This window comes from Corvus cornix, chromosome 12 (genome assembly GCF_000738735.6).
Source record: "Corvus cornix cornix isolate S_Up_H32 chromosome 12, ASM73873v5, whole genome shotgun sequence".
Taxonomy (NCBI): Eukaryota; Metazoa; Chordata; class Aves; order Passeriformes; family Corvidae; genus Corvus; species Corvus cornix.
The window spans coordinates 19045799-19067909 of NC_046342.1; the positions used below are offsets into that span (position 1 = coordinate 19045799).

Sequence of the window (22111 nt, forward strand, 5' to 3'; positions counted from 1 at the left end):
AGGTGGTGTAGAAGAACAAACACAAAGAGTATTTTATTACACAACATGGCTTTTGCAAAATCTCCATGTCCCATCTTCCATTAATAATGTCCCAGTTTACAAGCTGCATTAAATCAGGAGCCTCTGCAATGCAGGAATATGGCATTAAAATTACAGCAATGTAAAAAAAGCCTGGGTGAGAGCAGAGTTCTCCCCACCGTGGCTGTGTAAGCCATGCAGAGGAATTTAATCAGCAGCACAGGAGAGGGAAGAGGAGCTGGAACACGCCAGCTCCCATTTGGCTCCAGGCCGTGGGTCACTGAGCAGATACACAGCTCCTCCGGGGTGGGAATCCTGCCAGGCTGGTGCCACAAGGAACAGCTGGAATATGGTGCAATTGTGAAAAAATACCAAATAATGATAAGCAGGCAGTGTGTGAAATAATAGAAGTGTGAAAGGAGCCCCAACACAACAGGGACGGGAATTGAAATGAAACCAAAAATTCAGTTGGAGAGGTGACTGTAAAGAGGAGGGTGCTGAAGAGGAGGAGGGGGCTGTGCATGGGGGCTGTGCGTTATCTGAGGAGTGGAATTTAAACCGCGGGGGAGGTGGGTCAAGGAAGAGTTCAGGGATGGTTCTCTGCTCACCTCTGTCTCGTTCTCCCCCTCTCCCTCTCTCAGACGCCTACGCCAGAGGCTCGGGCTCGTCAACCTCCAGCGCCTGCACCCTGTCAGCCCTCAGCACAATCATGATCTCCCTCACAGCCCGCTCCAGTTTATGACAACAATGACATCAAGGACTTCTTCTTTATAATATAAGCAGCATTTAGCTAGTTGTTTTGGAGACACCCAGTACTAAGTAATATTGTGGTTTGAGTACATCTTACTACTGGAAAAAAAATGTTTATGCTTCTTTAGGAATGGCATTATACAGTACTTCCTCAAAGCAAATATAGCTTTGTCTGAAGTTTCCTTGGAAACTCTGCAATGCACTGAAAACATCTGTAATATGATGTTACCAAAGCAGTTTACATATGTCCTTATATGCATATTTTTTATTATATATTTAGTGTTTTATAGAATTTTTTAAAGTTAACATATGATGTAGATATTAATTTTTTTCCTCTGCTCTAAAATGCTACGGATGACATTATCACAAAAATATTGTTTGGGATTTTTTCCTTTACGATGGAGAGTTCAAAGTTGTTCTTGGCAAGTTGGCTGGAGCTGACTGTACAGTTTTACAGGGCAGAACTGATCCAGACCCAGATTGTAACAGGCTGAATTTCACTGGCAGTTCCAGTGACTCCTGTGTTGAACCAAGTGCTTCTAACACACGTTTCATCCAGAGCTCTGAGCAGGACAAACTCCAAACACTCACAACAGCAGAATCTTGGAAAACCATGTGGTTTTTGGTTGGTTGTGGACTACAGGACACGTAGCCAATATTCCGGCATCGTGCAGCGACGAGGGGCTGGCGTGAAATTGCTTTGTCTTGATCATAATCAGCATCAAAATGGGGTGGGAATGAAGATCCTGCAAAGCTGTGACCTCTGCCTGTGGTGACACTACAGGACGGCCACCGGAGCAGCAAACGCTGCAGGCTCGCTCAACCCAGCTCAACCCACCTCTGGAGATCTAATTCCAAGGAAATTCCACACCTTTGGGGATTAATTCCGAGGAAACCAGAACACAGCCACACTGAGACATAAAGCTGCTCTGGGCTCGTTCTTTGGGACACAACTCCTCATCCTTGGTAACTCCACTCTCCAGACAACGCTCGGGAATTTGGCCCGGAGCGGGAGCAGTGCCGCCCCGGCTCCAGGTTATCCATGGAAAAGTGGGATCTCCTGGAGATCCCTGCTGGAACTTTGCCTTTCCTTAGAAACTCTTCCCAGACGCCTGGAGGCAGAAGAGAGTCACACCAGAAAATGACAATATCCACACTGGAATAATTCTTCTCAAGAGAAGGACTGTTTGTTACTACGGGGAATTTTGTAAGTTCGGATGGGATAACGCTGGAAAAGGCAATGGAATTTTCTACACAATTTTCAACTTTCAATGTGCTGCAGTGGTATTTTTTCTTTTTTTTTCCTCCTGATAGCTTGAATTTGCCTGTAACTTGTCCTTTTTGCTTACAAAATAATACAGTTAACTTTTAGACCTTCTAAATATATTTATTCAGTAACTCATAATCAGGATTCCACTTGTGTAAAAGTCAGGGGTGTTGACCAGAGAAATATTGTCAGTATTTCAAGCTGTGTTCCTTTCTTAGTTTGATATGGTTACTTCTATGTAAAAAAAAAAATAAAATAAAATAAGAAAAACCTAAAAAAAAAAAAAATTCACAAAACCAAGAAAAATGAAATGAAAAAAAAAAAGCTTCTGTAGTTTTCTCCCCGGTGTAAATGATATTTATCAGTGATCTAGCAGATGTAATCTTTTTTTAAAGGTATTGGTAATAAATATTCTGTCATTTGTAAAGATACCTGTCTTCCAGGAGCCTTTTTCCTCCACTTTTTGTTCTTCCCAGTGAGAAATTTCACCTCAGAGCCTGCTGAGACTGTCGCTGATGTGAAGATCCAAGAGTTGGTTTAAGTCAAAACTTTGTGGAGGCAGGGGAAAAAAAATCCATTTATACATCTTGGGTCTAATTCTGCTCCCAAAACTGACCAAAAAACGTGAGCAGGTGAATTTTGGGTGTGTTTTGTAGAGCCGAGAGCTGTCCAAGCTCATGGGGATGGTGCTGTTGGAGCATCTCTGACCCCATGGCTGGAGCAAAGCCCCTCCAGAGACTGCTTATCCTGGGCATTCCTGAGGATTGTGGGAGCACTGCTTGAAACCACTACATCCACCAAAGCCACTAATCCTTTCAGGGGCAGGAGCTGGATGGTTCTCTCTGCATTTCAGAGGAGCAATGCAGCTCTTTGCAATCAGGGAAGCATAAAAATAAACCGGCGCAGTAGCACAATTCCACGTGCAAAAAGAAACGTGAAATTGCCATTTCCAGAGGCGGGTGAGGAGCAGCTCTTGGGGCTGCTCTCCTGGAGGCAGCAGGGAAGAGCTGGGAAGGATGAATGCACGGGGTTGGGAGCTGGGTTTGAAGGGAAAAAAATTAGGAATGAATATTTCTCTGCTGTGGGAATGGGGATGGAGATCTGGGGTGGTGGTGCCAAAACTTCACATAGCCCCCCGTGTGGCCTGGGATCCTGGACAAATTCCCTTTTCCCTCGTGCTGCCTGGAACAAAGCCTTTGCTCCAGGGACCATGACCGTGAGGAGGCAGCATGGCCAGGAATTGTCCTCATCCTGCACCCTTGGTTCTCCAGCACAGGGGAGATCCCCCCACACCTCTGCCACTGAAGGTGAGTGGGCTGGCCCTGCAGCCTGACTGGGGAAACACAGCTACTCCTGCTTTACACCAGGTTGGTTTTACTTAGCAGCATGTGTATCAGTGTGGCTGCTGGCTCTCCGAGCTGTCCAGCCCTGCCTGTCCCCAAGAGGACTCATCCTGGAAATACCAAGGACCTGACATGCAAAATGTATTTAAATATATTGCATTCATCTCTGCAATAGCTTGCCATTAATGGCAATGGAATTATATGTAGAAATCTTAATTATTAAGCCACTTGAAGGCATGACATAAAGTACATTCCAATAAGTGAATTCTCTCTAGTCTCATTTTTAGGATTTCACTAATGAAATTCTGATTTTAGATTGGTAAAGTTGGGCCCCTCAAATTCATTAAAAGCATGTGCAGGAGAGACATTGGAGGCACAAACGTTTTATTAATGAGCTACATTAATTTTGATGGAGCAGTACTACTTCATCCAGATGAGAACTGGCCCATTTATTATAATTATTTTTAGTCTGTGGTACCTGGGAACTCCATTTCTTTAGGCACCTTCCAAAGGACTTATTGGCTGGATCAAATCTTTATTTTTATTCTTTGTTAACATGTTTAACCCAGCTCCATGGACAGCAGGTTTCTTGGAATTAGAAGGAATTCTGCAAGACCAGAACTTCAAGGGCCACAGCCAGGGAGGGCAAAGCCTGAGGTTTATTTGAGAACTCCCTCAGTGCATCACAGAACACAGGGAAATAAATTAGAAACTGGGTCTCAAACCCAGGTCATTTAAGATGGAACAACAGAGAGCAAAGGAAAACAGGCTGCAATACTGGGCTTGGATTTTCAGAACTACTGGAGTTCACACCCAGAAGGAGCCCAGCTCATTCAGCTCAGAGTCTCAAGAGCAGCAGGAAGTCCTTGGCACATTTCCTTATTGACTTCCCATTTGCAAACTCTCTGTTCCCAGGCTGGTTTGTTTTCTTGGTGCATTTGAGGAAGTTTATCTGTTTGTTTCTCTTCTTTTTTCTTTCTTCCCCCACTTAAGCTTTAATCTCCCGTGCCAGGAAGCACAAACAATCCCTTGCTGACCTCTTGTAGATGCTGCCAGCCATGTCAGAGCCAGCAAAGGAGCCTTGGATGGGAAAGGAGCCACCTGTGAGTGTCCCATGCCTGCCCAGTGCCAAGGTTCCTGGGGAGCAGCCCCCTGGGCCGGAGATCCCACCCATCCCAACAGGATTCCCACACTCAGGAGGGTGAGGACACAGGTGAAGCTCTGTTTCCTACTGAACTGTGGTACCTGAGGGGACAGCAGGAGCAGACACAGGGTTAGCTTTGCTCACAGGAGCAGTCAGGCTCTAATTGCGCATCAGGTGCATGAGCAAGCTGACTTTTGTCTTAAATAGCCTAAAAAATCCAGCAGTTTTGGGGGTTTATAAAGTCCTGAGACAGATCACAGAATCACAGAATATTCTGAGTTGGACAGGACCCACAAGGATCGAGTCCAATGGTCACTACAGAGACCAAACCACAGCCTCAGTGTGATCAGCACCATGCTCTGACCAGCTGAGCTGATCCCAGGGGTTTCCCTTCATCCCAAATTGGTGCTGTTCACTTACAAAGCAAGCTTTAAGTGCCTTTGAGCATTGCAGAGGACACTGGCCCTGCACAGTCCCCACACAGGGTGGTCTGGCTGCACAGTCACACCTGCCTTGACCCAGGAATTGCATTTCCATGGATGCTTTTCAGGTGGAAATTCACAGTGTCTTTACAAAGTGTAATCAGCAAAGGCCAGGTGAGTGTCCCTGCTCTCATGATGGCCTTGCTGTGCAGCACTGGGGATGACAGAGCTGAGGGTGACGGCACTGGGGGGTGACAGCATTGGGTGCTTCACAACTTTTTTTCTTCTTTTCCCAGTGTTTGACCCCCCTTGGTCACTCCCAGGAGCACCTTGCTGCATCCACAGGACCATGCCAAACCCAGTTCACATCTCCAGTTGTCAGAGTAAGGTAAAACACATATCCAAAAGATTAAGCTGCCACCCAGAAAAAAAGAATCCATTAGCTCTTTTCCAAGCTTTTTTTTTCTACACAGCCCTTGTGCCATGTACTTAAATCCTGCTTGAGCTGGCACTTTTTGTTTGGTAACATCTCAAGGCACTCATGGAAGCAAGTTCTCCTCCCCAGTGGGAACAGGGACACAGAAGAGGTGACACAGAGCCCTCTCCAGCATTGGTGGGTTACATTGTGGGGACATGGAGCATCTCAGAACACGGAGTCATTGAGGACGCTGCAGTAGAGGTCTTCAGCCAGGCTGCCCACCTCAGTCTCCGTGGAGCTGGTGCAGGTCCGTGCTCTCTGCAAAGCAAACACCCCTTTGAGCTGGGAGCTGGGAGCTGGGAGGGTGGCTTGGGCTGGGGGAGAGTTAAGAGTTCAAACTGGTGCATTTAGAAGGGATTAACCCAAAATGTTTCATGGTTTAGGAGCTCAGAAGCATTGGGTTCAACAGGAGATTTTCACCCTCCTGCTGAAGCTCTCACAGAGCTGCTCATCCTCTGTCCCCTGAGCCCTGCACCCCCAAATCTCCCATTTGCCACACCTCTGTAGCCAAGGACAAAGAGCACCAGGAGGAGATGGAGGGCACAGAATCACAGAACTCTGGAAAAGACCTCCAAGATCACCAAGTCCAACCCTCAATCAGACCCCACCACACCCACTAAATCCCATCACAAAGGGCCACATCCACTTGATTCTTCAACACTTCCAGGGTGGGTGACTCCACCACTTCCCTGGGGAGCCTTTTCCAAGGCCTGGCAGCCCTTTCAGTGAGGGAACATGGTATGAGCACGGGAATTTTTCTGAATACGTGGCAGCAAACCCCATTTCTGGGGCCACATCCTGACAGAGCTGCACAAACCAGTGTGCAGGGCTGGTGAGCTGCAGAAGAAAGGAGCAGCTGAGCTGCTGGGAAGCCCTGCAGGGTGGCAGGTGACAGAGCAGGGATGAGCAGGTTCCCATGGGCCAGCACCGTGCAGGGCTTTTCGTCACCTCACCTCCTGTTTACACCAAATTTAGGAACTGAATGTCCCCAGCAAACAGCTTCCCTCTCCCTGGTGATCTCAGCAGGGACCTGGGTCATGTCCTCACCTCTCCTTGCCAGTGCCACCAACCTTGTGGCTGTGGTGCCAGCAGAAACCTGAAGCTGGTGTCACCTACCATGCCCAGCTCACTTCAAGTAAAGAGACAACTGCAAACAAGGCAGAGCTGCTTCTGAGGGTGTCAGCCTGCCTTTGCAAGCTCACATTTTCTAGCTGCAGCGTTAATATTTGCTATTTCTCATATTCTTAGTTGTGATGTCCCAAGTCATGGTATTTTACACCATTTAATTAAAAACAAACATTATATGATAATCTTTTAAGCCTGTTTGCTCGACCAGACCATGGAGTAAGAACAATATGCAAAAAACCAAACCCCTGTTCCAAGGGGACAAATGAAAATCAAGTTGCTGAGCAGCCCTTCCCCTGAGCAGACAATGAGGGTTTATCTCATCTGTAAGGTAAATGTATTTATCAGAAGTGACAGCAAACGTAGAAAGGCTTAAATCCAGCTTAACAGCAGGAGCAAAACATTTTTGAATTGTTAGGCTGAACAAAATCAGCTCTCCAGGAGTCACCCTCCAGTCCCGGCCAAGGCAGAGCTCTCTGCCTGGCTGTGGAGAAACTGCATTTCCCTGCAAAAGGCAGAGCCACAGGTGTGGCTGAAATTCAGTGTATATGAACAGAGCACTCAACAACAGCAGTTAATCCTCTTGTTCATTTTTAACCCTTCCCCAGACACCACATCTGCAAACGAAGCCACATCCAGAGCTGCAGCCGACTGGGACCTGTCCTGGGCAAAGGAAGCGGCCACACAGCGAGGTGAGAATCCACCACGGCAGCGAGGATGGCAGAAACAGCCTCAGGAATTGCTGAATTCCATGGGTTCAGTGGCCATGGCGTTATCCAGTCAAAGGAGACGATAGATATGATATGATACTATGATATAATGGTCTTGGAGGTCTTTCCCAGATTTAATGACTCTATGATCCTATTTGCTCCCAGCCTTACAGGGAAAAAAGCAGCACAGAAATACAAGCATTCCTTCTAGTTTCAAAAAAAAAAAAAAAAAAAAAAAAAAAAAAAAAAAAAAAAAAAAAAAAGTAACTAAAATATTATTTTACCTCGTAGTCAACTGGGAAGGGATCTCGGAATTTGTTGCTGGGCGTTGGGATGGGTGGGAACAGTTTGCTCCATACGTGGTTTCTGTAAGAAACAGCAGTGGAGGGATGTGAGGGAGCCGCCGTCCCTGAGGGATGTGAGGGAGCTGCCGGCACCTGAGGGATGTGACAGAGCCGCCGGCCCTGAGGGATGTGACAGAGCCGCCGTCCCTGAGGGATGTGAGGGAGCCGCTGTCCCTGAGGGATGTGAGGGAGCCGCTGTCCCTGAGGGATGTGACAGAGCCGCCGGCCCTGAGGGATGTGAGAGAGCCGCTGTCCCTGAGGGATGTGAGGGAGCCGCTGTCCCTGAGGGATGTGAGAGAGCTGCCGGCCCTGAGGGATGTGAGGGAGCTGCCGGCCCTGAGGGATGTGAGGGAGCCGCCGGCCCTGAGGGATGTGAGGGAGCCGCTTGTCCCTGAGGGATGTGAGGGAGCCGCTGTCCCTGAGGGATGTGAGAGAGCCGCCGGCCCTGAGGGATGTGAGAGAGCTGCCGGCCCTGAGGGATGTGAGGGAGCCGCCGGCCCTGAGGGATGTGAGAGAGCTGCCGGCCCTGAGGGGATGTGAGGGAGCCGCTGTCCCTGAGGGATGTGAGGGAGCCGCTGTCCCTGAGGGATGTGAGGGAGCTGCTGTCCCTGAGGGATGTGAGGGAGCCGCTGTCCCTGAGGGATGTGAGGGAGCTGCCGGCCCTGAGGGATGTGAGGGAGCCGCTGTCCCTGGGATGGCGGGCCCCGGCAGCAGCCGGCTCTGCCTGCGGCACCTCCTGCCCCTCCTGCTCTGCCAGCAGCCCGGCCCACAGCGGGTCCCAGCCAGGGATACTGGTCCCCACTGGGGCCGGGCAGCTGGGCCGCTCCTCACAGGACACCTCTGGGCCCTGGGGACGCGTGGGTGACAAGGAGGAGCTGCCTGAGGCTGTCCCCGGCCTCTCCCCCGCAGCCACAGCTGGTCCCACCCAGTGCCGGGCTTTTAGGGCTGCCTGGTGTTATAAACATATATTGTAATATTGACTTCTCGCAGTATTAAGGTAGATATTATATAATGTTAGAAATGCTTTTGCTGTGTGGATGTAGTTTTCTTTCTTTTTCCAAGAATGTTAGCAAGTGTGAGCAGGTAAGAGAACCTCTAAGCCAGCAGAGGATGAGGCCCGAGAAGCTGCTGCTCAACACTTTGTCCAGAGAACAAAAGGGCCCAAAGGCTGCTCTGCCCGGAGAACGGGCGGCCAGGAGAGTCCGGAGCCGCTATCACCGCTCTGCCCGGGGGACAAAGAGGCCAAAGCTGCAATCAGCCCTGACTGTCTGGAGAATTGAGAGATCCACCCTACCATCGACTCTCACCTAGCGAGCCCAGGCCCAAGAATCAAAAGAAATAATACCACAAGGCAGAAGAATACGCATGCTCTAAAAAGGCGGGATCAGGGAGTGGCCATGCAGAACAGCTCCAGGAATAGTTTGAATATGCGTAAAGAACAGACAGTAAAAATGGTAGAAAAAGGACTAACCTCGAGCATCAGGTGTGCTCTTGGCAGAGCGCCAAGGCACCCGGCCATTACCTCTTTGCTTTATTTTCTGTGTCTCTTATTGTCGTTATATTAAACTTTTTAAATTCTCACAGGAGAGTGGATCTCGTTTTTCACACTGGGACAGAAATGAATTGCCCTGATCTGTCTGCTCACGCTCATGCTCTTCCCAGCGGCTCTGCTGTCATGTACCTCGTTTGGACAGCCCAGACAAGCTGCCTGGTGCTCAGGCTTTGGTTGCTGGCCATAAACTGCCAGAGCCTCATGGCAGAGAGCAGCCACAAATAATTGTGTGCCAAGGGAGCCGGCAGCGGGCAGGGGAAGGCACCGGGGACGGCTGACAGTAAATGGTTCTGCTTAGTGCTGTAATAACTCATCCTGCTAACACCCTCTGGGACCCCCCTTCCCTGCCTGACATGGCCTGGCCTGGCTGGGCTCACAGGCACTGGGATTTTTGTGATAGCAGGTGCTGCAGAGGGAACTTTCCCTTGCCTTTGATCTATCCCAGAGCTCAGACCTCACATTCCAGGTGCCAAAACGCTCTCACTGTCTCCATCCCTGGATAGCACCATGTCCCAAAGGGGCAGGTTTTCATGGGAACTTGGCCTGAGTGAAGACTGTTCAGCCCAAAATTGGGATCCAGGGCCTGTTCTGGATGAAGCAGAGACATGGCCAAGGTGTGGGGCAGCCGGGACCAAGGGCAGATCTGCTCCTTTGCCCCATTTATTTCATGACAATCCCCCTGGCTGATGTCTGCTTAGTTCAGTGCTTATGTTCTTAGGACTATTCTTCTTCCAAAAGCTTTCTGAGTTCTGTCGAGTTTCCCTTTATCCTGTTATTATTCTCCTGGTGAAGAGGAATAATATTTTCTGTCTATCACCTTGGAGCTAAACCTTCCTGGCTGAGCTGCTGCTGCTGCTGCCTTGAAGGTGACATTGATGCTTCACTAATTATCAGGTGAAGGGAAGGGCCACACCACTGCTCACACCACAGACACGAGCTGTGGGATGTCCCCCATTGCTGCATGGGATGAGGCTTTGTGAGGGAATTGTACAGGGTGTTGGGTGTTTTGGGGAAAACATTTGCACTTCTTTTGTTCAAATGCTGGACACAGCCGAACCACTGTTGGCTGCAAAGGACCAGCCAGGCTGCAGTGGGACAGGAAAGTGGCTGCTGCTGGCACTCAGGAGTGGGGCAGGATGAGTGCCAATATTGTTACTGCAGCACCTGACATCATCTCCATCACCTCCCTTCTTCCCAGCTCTCCTCCTAAGGGTCAGGCCTTTGTGCCCTTACCCAGGGTAGCTTTGGACTGTTGTCTTCACAGCTCCTACACTTCACCAAGTCCCCCAAACTTTTCAAAAGGCCACGCCATTCCACCTGCAGCTCATTTCAGCTCTGATTTATGCCACTGCTGTGCAAAGCACCCAACAAGATTTGGTCCCTTTGGAATTGGCATGTTCCTCGTTGTGCTGTTTGCCAATAAAAGATTTTGATGGAGCCATATCAAAATTATTTATTGAATCAGCAAAGAGTATAAGTTACACGTGACTTCTGGAAGGGAAACACTTAAGGAGGGGTGCACAAATGGCCACATGAAATGAGGCAGAAGCACAATTGTGTCCATGGGGGCTGCTTTGCCCCTCAGATCTTTGCAGGGAGGTGTTGGTGGGGTGGTGCCCTCAGAATGGTTCTGTTCTTTTTTGGAGGTTACTGAAAAGTCAGAGTTAGGTGATTAAAGATCTTGTCACAGAAAGCATCCCAGGTAGCTCTGTCTCTACACAGGTTAAGGCATAGCCCTTTCCATTATCACTACTTGGACCTTCAGGCCTTGGACACACCCCACGGGACCCTCGTGCCTTAAATCAGCGTTTCAGGGCCCCCAGTTTTTGTGCTGTGTCTTTCTGAAATTTGCACTCTTCCCACAGGCTGTGACATGAAAAGGCCCGAGATTAACAAAGAGAAACAAGCAGGAGAACAAGTTCTTCTTTTCCCTCTTCTAAGCACTGAGATGAGATTGAGGAAGTATTTGTTTTAACTCTATGTCAGAGTGCCTCCCCTGAGATTCCCCATGGAGTTTTTCCAAAGCTGGCTGGTGACTGCGGTTGTGGACTGGTGAGGGGTGCACAAGAGGGGGGCACCTGGATGGCCACACTGATTTTGGAGTGTCGAGGGCACTGAAAGCCCTCACACCAGCTAATTGGAGCAAATTACTGACTCCATCTTCCTGTGGGCTCCCCTCCAGGAGAAAATGTTATTCCTAGGGAAGTAGAGAAGCTGCTCACTGCTAAAGACAGAGGGCAAACCAGGAAAACATTCAATTGTGGTTTTTATCAGCACTGTAACCCCATCAGCCTCTGCAAGTAAGTGAAGGGAAAAGCCTGCCCAAAGAGTCCCAGAGGGCTCCTTTGCCTTGCAGCACTCCTCCCAAATGGTGGTCTTTATCCCTGATGCCTGAAGTACACAGAAAAATTTATAGTTCCCTTTGCTGTAATGAAATTCCTTATAATGGCTGCAAATCGCATGAAATTTGAAACGATTCCGTGGCTTGAATTGCAGAGCGCACTTCATGAATTTTCAAGAGCAGTAAAAACAGAGAGTACTAATGAAACTGTGATCTAGGGAACCTGCTCGATTTTTCTTTTTTTAATATCGGCAGGTACAAGACTGTGTTTCATCTTCTTACACTTCCCCTTCCTCCCAGGGCAGGCTGGGGATTAGAGAAGGAGAAGGAGCAAGGAGCAGCAGGGAAGGGTGGAATGAGGTGAGCAGCTCCATGAAATTCAGTGCAGCAGGGAGGTAAAATTTTCATCACGTTGGCAAAGAGAGAAAGTAATGAGCCTTTGGATGTTGGGGAATTTTATACTGGAGAGAAACTCCTGGAAGCAACCAAGGTAGCAGCAAGCAGCTGAACCTGGAAAAGCTCCCTGAAACTTGGGTTAAAATCATAAAATGCATTAGTACAGCATCTCCAGGTTGAGTAGAATTCTTTCCCTGGATTTATTTCTCCCCCTGTATCTGTTCCAGGATCTCCAAGGGGGTAACTGTAAAATCCAGATGCTTGCAGAACTCCACAGGAAAACGTGGAGCAGTGTGACTGCTGCTAACTGGTGTTGGTTCTGCTGTCCCAAAGAGAGAGGAGATGATGCTGGAGCAGGGGATCCCCAGCTCCAGATCAATCCATAAAAGAATCAGGTAAGTAAAAGCAGTTTGGGGATTTTCAGCAATACATCAAGGCTGCATAGCTGGGGACAAGTGTGTGAGACATGACATGAACAAACTCCCTGGGGACTTCACTGTCCTGTTCCTACCAGGACTCCTTCCTGAGCAGTGCTCTGCTAATTCATCTGCCCTAAGAGCAGGTTACACAGGCAGAGCTAATACCAGCTATCCTCTTGTAACACTCCTGTAGACAAGACCTTTATCAGATAAAGGAAACCCAGCATGGAGAGGAAAACAGCCAAGGATGCATTGGGATGACCAATAAATAAAGAGGCACTAAAGAAATTAATAAGGAATTAGCACTTCCATTAGTGGGAGCTGTGTTTATTGTGGACTGATAATTGCTGCTTGCTGCACATTTCAGGGGAGAAGCTTCCAATTACATGGATTCTTTAATTCATCACTCCTGATTTTACTGTCACAGACACAAATCCAAAGGGTAACTGGGCTTCCTCACTGCACATTTGGGGAGTTTGGCATTTGCCTTTACTATATGGCATCCAGAGCCTCTGCATAATTAAAAATGAATTCAATATTTCAAATACTCAAAGCAAACACCAGGGATCTGGATATTTTGGCCATGAGGGATGCTCTGAGCAGCTTTCAGCAGGGATAAATGAAGACTCCTGGGGAAACCACTGACCCAATCAGGGGCAATTAGTGAAGAAATGAGATAAGGACAAGTAGATTTTTAACAAATTTTAACAAATTCACCTCACTCAGTGTATGGGTTTGCTGTATAAGATTAAATTAATAACTCTCTTACTCCACCAGTTCTGCTGAATGTTATTATTGATAAATAATGAGGCTGATTATTTGTGCTTTGTACATTTAGGCAAACTCAGCTTTTTCTCAGAATTAAGTGAAGCTTGTGACATCCCCCCCTTGTTGAATACCTGGTCCTGAGTTATACTGTAATAAAAAGAATATGCTGATACTTACATTTTGCATATTATAGCAACAAGCAGGAATGTGCAGGACGTGGACACACAAAGCAGAGTGAGAATCCAGGCTATGGAATTATCCAGTTTATTTTTCCCTGAATTTCAAGGGAAGAAAAAAAGAAATTAAATCTATTCATTCAGTGCAGATTATTCGAAACACATTCTTTTTAAATATTTCAGCAGCTGTTTAATGTGGTTGTATTCAGATCACAAATTAACATGCAAACGTTGAAGACTTGGTACCTAGAATAAGAAATGAAATGCAGAGCTTCAAGAAGAGTTTCCATGGCGCGGAATTTCTGATCTCAACAATAATTTTCTTTTATTTTGATGTGAAGGCGAGAACAAGTGGCTGAGAAAGTGGCCTGGGCAGGCACCTGTATTGTGCCAATGAACTGCAACAAGCCCCTAAAAACTCCTTTCCATGAAAAAAACTGAGTTAAGTGCTGTCCTTGCATATTGTTGTGATTTAAGTAAATTTTTAGGGAAGACCAACTTTTTTTTTGCCATCAGAATGAATTTTCCATGTTTGCTGTGTGTGCCAGGTGGGGAGGCCAAGGGGGTGTGTTGGAGAAAGGAGGCAAAACACTGAAGATTTGAATTCCTGATACAAGAGGAGAAATGTAGTAAACAGGAGAGTGCAAGGAGTATTTTTTAAGTGCAAACAAGGAAGTTAAGAAACTGCAAAGATAAGAGCAAGGAGGATGTCTAAGAACAAACAGCTGATAACGGGCTGTGATAAAGGAACTGTTCTTTCCAGAACAACTTGTTCAGCAAGCAGGAAATACAAAACAGTGGGGCAAAATCCAAAGATGCTAAAATCCTGCTCTTTTTTCCCTCAGCATTTAAGGGGTGAGATAATTTCAGTAAAGTAATGGCTGACATGGTCTGTCATGTTAACTTCCAGCATGAGCATCATCGTGATGGCAAGGAAACACCTGTAAAAGCTGAAGGGATGCAAGGAAAGGCCTTGAGTTTAAAGCAAGCTCTGGAAACATTCACAAAGCACTGTGTAAAACCAATCCTCCTTTTTTTATTTTTAATGGGACAGATTTAAATCCCCTCAGCATTAACAAGTCAGGTTTTTCCTTCAAATCCCTATTTTCCTGTTTCCTATTAAAATTCTGTGATGCTGCACACACTCCTGATTAGGCAGCATTTGTTCCCCAGCAGTGGGGATGCTAAAAAGATGCTAAAATCCTGCTCTTTTTTCCCTCAGCATTTAAGGGGTGAGACAATTTCAGTAAAGTAATGGCTGGCATGGTTTCTCATACTCATTTCCAGCATGAACATCACAGTGATGGCAGGGAAACACCTGTAAAAGCTGAAGTGATGGAAGAAAAGGCCTTGAGTTTAAAGCCTTGAGTTTAAATTTAAAAATCTCGGAACAAATTCACAAAGCACTGTGTAAAACCAATCCTCCTTTAAAGTAGTTTTAAAATTTTTAATAGAACAGATTTAAATCCCCTTGGCATTAACGAGCCAAGTTTTTCCTTCAAATCCCTATTTTCCTGTTTCCCATTAAAATTCCAGGATGCTGCACACGCTCCTGACTAGGCAGCATTTGCTCCCCAGCAATGGAATAATGGGGATTCTTACCAACAAAAACGACTTCACTCCAGTCACTCCACAACCCTCTGGCACGACAGATGTGGTTGTGGTTGGCCCTTATCCTTATGGAATACCTGCTGCTGACATCGATCCGCAGTCGGAAGCTGTTGGAGGAGATTTTCAGTATCTGTTAGGAAAACAATATTGTGCTGTTAGAGATTAATGAAGACTCAACCATTCAGAGAACAAACTTGAGCCATGTTTATCTTTCTATTGTTTTTATTAACTGTGAGTGACCTTGCTTTGGAGGTAAGATCTCCATTCTTATAGCTGTAACTTCCCCTAACACACCAATATTCCAGGGAAAATTCCTGAACAATGCCTCATTTTCCCATTCTTCCTCCAGAGTCTTACTGCAGGATTTTCAAGATGGTAAAAACTGTTCTGCACCCAGATGCATGAACTGAATGAATCCAATTTTGTCCTGCTTTCCCAAGTTCCTTGGGGATGGCTTGTTGCAGATATAAAAGACATTGAGGAAGAGAGGAAGGTAAATTCCAGCTGTAGAGGGCAGGAATGCTGGATAATCTTGGATGCTGGAGGAGCAATTACCTGCTTGTTACCTGACTTCAGGTTGATGAGATAAAATTCATATTCAAAACATTCCTCATGGAAAGGAGAAATTGGCTTCTCCCACGTGGCCAGGAGATCATTTTGCTCCAGGGATATGCTGATATTTCTGGGAATATTCACTTTCTCTACGACAAGAAAACTGTACTGGTGAGTTATTTATAGACTGGTTTAAATACTAAAAACTGGAGCATTTTATAACCTGATAATGTTTCCATGTAAGACCTATAATTATTGAATTTATTTCCCATTTTGGACTGGAAAGATAAGGATTTAGGAGGAATAACTATATTGCTGGTAATAGTTATGGGAAAACAGTTTGGAAAATCCACTTTAAAGTTTTGGAAAACTATATTACTGGGGGGAAAAGGAATCTATTAAATTGATTTCCACAAAAATATTAAATTAATGATAGAACAGTTAGAAAAACTTCATTTCCAGGGGAAAAAAAATGCAGATGTAACCAGGAAAGTAACTGAAAAGTAGAAAAATTCAAAGGAATTCAGCTGCTGTTAGGGGGATGATTTCTACGAAGAAAATATGTGAATTTTTCTCTTAGTGAAGTCACGAAAAAGAGAACTGTTATCTGTTTGCCAAAAAAGAAAAAGGCACGGAACTAATGAAGGAAAGTAAATTATTTGTGTGGATGAAAGATAATAGACAATCATGGCTGATATTCCCTTTCATTCCATAGTCTCATGCCTTCCTAAACAGGACACAGTTAGCTTGAACACCACGTGTCTTATTCCTTTTAAAGAAAGGCTGCAAAATAAAGGGTAATAAAAACTGTGTTTTAAGCTATATTGACGAAATCAACTGAAAATTAATACTGGGAATAATGCTTTGGCCAACAAACAGAGTAACTAATTTCCTTTTCTACCTTTTAGTTTTGCCATTCTATAATTTGAAATAGATGATTAAAATCAGATTTATTTAAAACAATCCAGTTATCTCTTCCAATTTCCTTAAGATGACTATGCAAAATCAACACATCCTTTCACCTGCATCAAGAACCACTTAATCCAGCAGAATTTCCTCACAAATCTTTTGACAATCCTGCGAGACATTTTTTGATTTTTTCTTTTAATGTATTCCTACTCACCGATGGCATTTTGGTTAAATAACTGCTGAAAAGGCTTGATTGCAGCACGTTTGCTGGAGCCATTAATGTGTATGACAATGAGGTTGTCAATCTCCCCAGGTTTAATCTGAGTACCTGAAAATCTGCACTCAGTATTCCTGCTCCACTTGTCCTTGATGTAAGTGTGACACTCCTCAGTGTGTGCCCCATACCTAAATTAAAACACTGGTGAGACAGGGTGCTCTTAAAGAAATTCACTGCTGGCTGGAAAAGGAGAAAACACCAACCTGTAAAACAGAAAGTACTCGGTGTCTTCTGGTGCCCCTTGGCCAGGGAGCCAAGTGCAATGGAGAGAGACATTGCCACGAAGGGTGATGTGAGTGACACAGGACAAGTTAGTGACAGAGGTCTCTGCAGCACCTGGAGAGGCAAGGAATGACAGAGCAGAGAGAAACCTCACTGCAGAAATCCTAACAAGTTCCTGCTGCTAAACCCCTTTGATTCCGTTAGAGCTGAGTCTGTTGCAGCCCATTCTCTCCCTTATCACACAGGTCTGGGGGTTAGGGAAGGCTGGAGATTCCCAAACAGAGTAAGCAAAGCTGTGCCACACAACACCGTGTATGCCATGTGTCACAAGGCAACAATATGCTCAGGTGCACCACAAAGGGTTAACTGAGCCTTAGCAAGGCATTGTTAGAGAATTTTATAGGTGTTATTGACATTTTGCACCTCCAGACTGTACTCCAGGCTCCACTGCAGTAGAGAAAGGCCTGGAGTAAATCCTTTTGTAGCAGGTAGAGCAGAAAATGCTGTATTTTTATTTTAAAGCACTACACGTGTCACCTTTTAATGCTTAGCCCACAGACCAGGATGTAGCCAGGAAAGTAACTGAAAAGTAGAAAAATTCAAAGGAATTCAGCTGCTGTTAGGGGGATGGTTTCTACGAAGAAAATATGTGAATTTTTCTCTTAGTGAAGTCACAAAAAAGAGAACTGTTATCTGTTTGCCAAAAAAGAAAAAGGCACGGAACTAATGAAGGAAAGTAAATTATTTGTGTGGATGAAAGATAATAGACAATCATGGCTGATATTCCCTTTCATTCCACAGTCTTTTATTCCTTTTATTCCAGAACACAAAATCCAGCCCTTCTCTGGGTTTTTCTTACCTGGCAGAGGTGGGAGGTTTCCCTTCACCCAGTCACTGCCCATCTGAAGGTCCTCCTGGAGGAGCAGGGTCCGGACACATGCGGAGAAGCCGTTGTGAAGCGCCACTGTTCGGACACTGTGAGTCCTCCTGGTGTCATACTTGAGATAAAAAATATCAAATAAACACCACAGGGGATGGGAGCCAAAATAAGGGACCTGCAAAGACGGAGCCAGACATTGGGGCAAGTTCAGTGAGCTGAGCTGAATGGGGAGCCAGTACTCAAAGCCAGGATCCATCATCCCCTCAGGATGAAAACTGCAATTCCCAAGGCTTGTCCCAGCAGAGCTGAGAGGGAATCTCTGCAGTGCTCAAAGTGTGTGCTTAGATAAAAGAGAACAGCCAGGATTTCGCCTTCTTAGGATCCTTGATTTGTTTTTTATCTTACCTCTTCAGGCACTGGGCTCAGGATTTTCACATCATATCTAATGGTGGAGTTGTTTTGTTCTTGAGCAGGGTTTGGTTTCCAGTGTATCAGCACTTGTGCTAATGCAGAGACTGTGAGGGTGAAGTTAACAGGTGGGAAAACCTGAACTGGAAGGGAGAAAACAGAAATATCCATGAATACCCAATCCAGAGAATTCTTTAGATCAATACCTGTTTGCAAGCAGTGAGGAATACAAGCAAATCATTTCATTTCAATACTACATTCTCTCAACAGCTCCTTATAAAATGTTTCTAATATTTGAAAAAAAAAAAGTCTTTAAATAACCAAAACCCCATCAAATAAGAATTTATTAAAACTTAGCTTAAAAAATGAAATTTTTACAACAGCTTCAACTTGAAAATTGCTATGATATATTACATTTGGGTTATTAATTAGGTTCAGAGTTTTCATCTTGGTCCTCATTGTCACACAGACACGTAAGAAATGGGGCTGATGGAGTGATCAACTGCATGAACAATTCTCCCCCACATCAGAGGTTGCATGTGAGAACAGAACCAAAATGATGAAGAGAGGAATTAAGCGCAAATGGAAGAAAACACAGAAGGATGGGAACGATAATTTAAAATGACAGGGCAAGAAGGATTCCTGGAGCTCCCATGGAAATGAGGAGGATCTCATGCTGGGGGAAATGTTAGCATATAAACAGCAGGGCAGTGAAATAATCAATCTGCTCCCCTCCAGTTCTTCAGAGCCTGCCTGCCCTTATCTGCCAAATCCAAGGCAGCTGAGGGACATCAGCACCCCTTGGAGTGTCCAAGGCCAGGTCGGATGTGGCTCTGAGCACCCTGGTCTGGTGGAAGGTGTCCCTGCCCATGGCACGGGGTGGAACTGGATGGGCTGTAAGGTCCCTTTCAACCCAGACCGTTCTGGGATTGCATGATCAGCCCCCAGTTCTCTTCTCCTGTGATTCCAACCTTTGATGCCCAGGAGTTCAATTTTCAAGCACACACATTGCAGTAGGAAAACTGCCCCAGCAAGGCTCAGAAAACCCCAACACCCATTGTGTCTCCATGACTCGAGGCTCTTCCCTGCCAAAGCAAACAAGGCACCAACTGGGAACAATCTGTCTGGGAGAGCGTAGAGCTGTCCCAGGAAGGAGGACAGCAATGGTCATCCCTGGTCCCGGGCTCATAGCATGCCAGGGAGTGCTTATCCACATGTAGAACAGTGCCCAACACACAGCAGGGCCCTGGAGCTGGGAACTCCTCACCTCCTGCACCCTGAGGTGTGTTTGCTGTCCAAAGGAGGAGCAGGAAAACTTGCATCCCACTGGCCATCGTCTTTGGATGGTGGATGGGCACAGCCAGGCATCAGCACACGTGTCTTGTGACCATCTTACAGGAGCTAAAAATGAACACAATCTGAAGGGTGAAGCACACAAAGCACGGATCATGATCTAACCCCGTGATCAAAGGAGGGAAACTGCTGCCTTGCAGGGATAGACTCTTCTTTTCTTGCAGGAAAATGCTTCTTGTGGGAGCTAAATTCAATACAGGTACCACCGAGCACATTTCATCTTGCTCCCTTTGCCAGCCCTCTCTGAAAAGTTGCTGGTTTCAAACCTCCATGTGGGGATGTTCAGAGCATCCACAGAACTAGAGCATTTCTCCATGGAAGGTGAGTCAGGTTCATGTACATTGGCTTTGGGGAGAGTCCCATTGCCTCCAAGAACAGACATAACCATATTTTTAGCTCCCACTCTATATAAAATAGCTGCTTACTGGGATTTACTTCCTAGTTACTGCTCCAATAAAGCTCTCTGAAGACACAGTCAGTGCTCACCTCAAGGCTAATTCTCCACCCTTAATTACTGGGTGTAAGAGAAACTGCTTTGTTTGTTTCTAATTTAAATGAACAACTATTTTTAATGCTTAAACCCAGCATTTTCCTATGGATTGTTTCATGAATTACTGGGAGAAAAAAAATCTCTGTATAATCATTCATGTATAACCTAATATAAATATGGGCATCCAGAACAGCAGCTTTCCAAAATGTTCTTACAGAAGAGAAATGCACCCTCCCGGCCCAATCTCACCACCTCCCTGGGGCACTACAGCAATTGCTCACATGGAAAACATAATATTTTCCAATGGTAATGAGCAGGAATAACCCAGGGACTGGAAGCACTCCCACTGATCACAGTTGGAATAATTCTGCTGTACAGTAACTATTTTTCAAAATGCAGTCTGAGTGCTGAGTTCATTAAAATGACACATCATCTACAGCAGAGTCTGTTTTTAATGTCCAAGTCCCCTCATTATCTATATTCACATTTTGTGCCTCTCTGCTTTCCTGACAGCCCAAATGTGCACGAGGCCAGCTGAAACTGGGGAGTTTGCTAATGGATTACTCCTGGGGAGCCAGGGTTTGATTTTATGTACATTGGGTTATGGAAAGACATCTTGGCCAGGCATTTTGCTTCTTCCAAAATGGAGCAAATCACAGACAATGGGAGAAATTTCATTTACAGCACACATTTATGCCTGCACAAATTACTGGCATCAGGCTTTCCTTCCTGCTTCAAGAAACATCCTTTCATTTACCTGATGAGATTATTAAATATTCTAATAACTTTTTTCTCTAGTTAGATGTAAAAATTCATTATCCTCGCATCCTTGAAAATAAAAACCAACTTTGGGAAAGAAGCTTCATTAGTTTCACTGCTAAGAGCACTCACTCTTGGTTTTTTTTTAAGAAAGCAATGACTTCAGTACATTATTTAATAAAAATATCTTCAAAAAGCCTCATGTTTTGCAAGTGCTTAGGACTCACATCTACTTGAATCATGTCAGTGTGTTGGTTTCAGGCATTACCATAACTACAACAGCTGACTCTCCCTTGCATTTATTTCAAGTGGGTTTTGCTACCTGTGGATTTTTATTTTTTAATTTGTCCACAAAACATTAAGGGTTCTGATTCTTCTTTTCCCCATACTTTCAGAAAGATCCTAAAGATCTTCTTTTTTTGCTGCCTAAAAGCTTGCATGTATTAGATCTTACATTTTCTGAGCAGCACATTACTGAACTGAAACTGGATATAAAATGTTAGTGTAATGCAGATGAGTCTTAAATTATTATCCTGTTCTTTTCAGCTTATTTTTTCTTGCTTTGTTTCCCAAAATGCTATTTTTCTTTTTCTTGCTGCCAGACTAAGATTGAAAGCACAGCTTTTAGAAGCTGTATTTCTGCAGCTGTGTAAGACCACAGCCTCTAAGAACAAATTGCAGTCTGTAATACCCTGTTTCATGGGAGAAATGCTGAAAAGAGAATCAAAATAAGTGTATGCAAGTAAAGATGGTCACTAGAAAGACTTCTAGGATTATTGAGGATTATGTTCCTCACAAAAATGGATATAGTAAGTTTTCAGGACAAATAAAAGTTTTGATTATATTATGCTCTGGTTATATAGGTAGAAAGCAATAAGCAGAAGGTAAAGGGGATATTCCCTTTGTCCTTTTAGAAGGACAGTAGAAATCCAAAGCATAGGAACCAGCCTCCAAAAGGTAGCAATTTTCTCCCTTACAGCTGATGGGTCCCAATACCTCACAAGCAACCAAGAAGCAGCAGACTCCAGATGTTTTTCCCAGTGTAAACTGACTTTGAAAAGCAGGACCTCTGCAGTCTTCAAAGCAAGCACAAGGCACACCCAAAGCACACCAGACACCCCAGGAGGTTACCTGTGGATCTCAAACTCCTGTGAAGAGTTGGCTCCGTTTGTTCCCCATCCTCTGGGTGCTGTCCCTGTGGGTTTCTTTTATAACTGCTTATTTCGAGTACCAACGGGATTGGTACCTCAGAAGTGATGGCAGAGGACAAGCGAGATAAGCACGCCTTGAAAAAGGGAACTGTGGGTTTAACCACAGTGTGGAAGGCTCCATAAAAGCACGATTCAGCCCAGAAACGGGTTTATTTTATTTATTGAGGGTTAGTTACATACAGTGGT

General features: G+C 45.4%; 2 protein-coding genes across 6 annotated transcripts in view; one reads left to right on the plus strand and one right to left on the minus strand.

Annotated features, from left to right (window-relative positions):
- The window catches only part of CNTN4 (contactin 4), a 271038-nt gene extending 268572 nt beyond the window's left edge, over positions 1–2466 (plus strand). For all 4 annotated transcript variants that reach the window (XM_039558958.1, XM_039558957.1, XM_010390268.4 and 1 more), the window contains one exon: positions 660–2466. In XM_039558958.1, the coding sequence (XP_039414892.1) occupies positions 660–760 (101 nt within the window). In that variant the 3' untranslated portion in view covers positions 761–2466. The remainder of the gene's footprint in view (positions 1–659) is intronic.
- IL5RA (interleukin 5 receptor subunit alpha) lies at positions 2057–22064 on the minus strand. 2 transcript variants are annotated; one of them, XM_010390409.4, is made up of 11 exons: positions 21846–22045; positions 19380–19513; positions 18110–18255; positions 17684–17822; positions 16806–16938; positions 16540–16730; positions 15420–15565; positions 14856–14994; positions 13255–13351; positions 7542–7623; positions 2057–5680 (listed from the first exon to the last, which is right to left on the minus strand). In XM_010390409.4, exons 2-11 carry the CDS (start codon positions 19444–19446, stop codon positions 5588–5590), a joined length of 1233 nt encoding a protein of 410 aa, XP_010388711.3. In that variant the 5' UTR covers positions 19447–19513; positions 21846–22045; the 3' UTR covers positions 2057–5587. The 2 variants fall into 2 exon arrangements, with proteins under 2 accessions (XP_010388711.3, XP_019135986.3); XM_019280441.3 differs by lacking the exons at positions 2057–5680; positions 7542–7623 and adding an exon at positions 10597–10803 and having other exon boundaries at positions 21846–22064.
- Between the last annotated feature and the right edge of the window lie 47 nt (positions 22065–22111).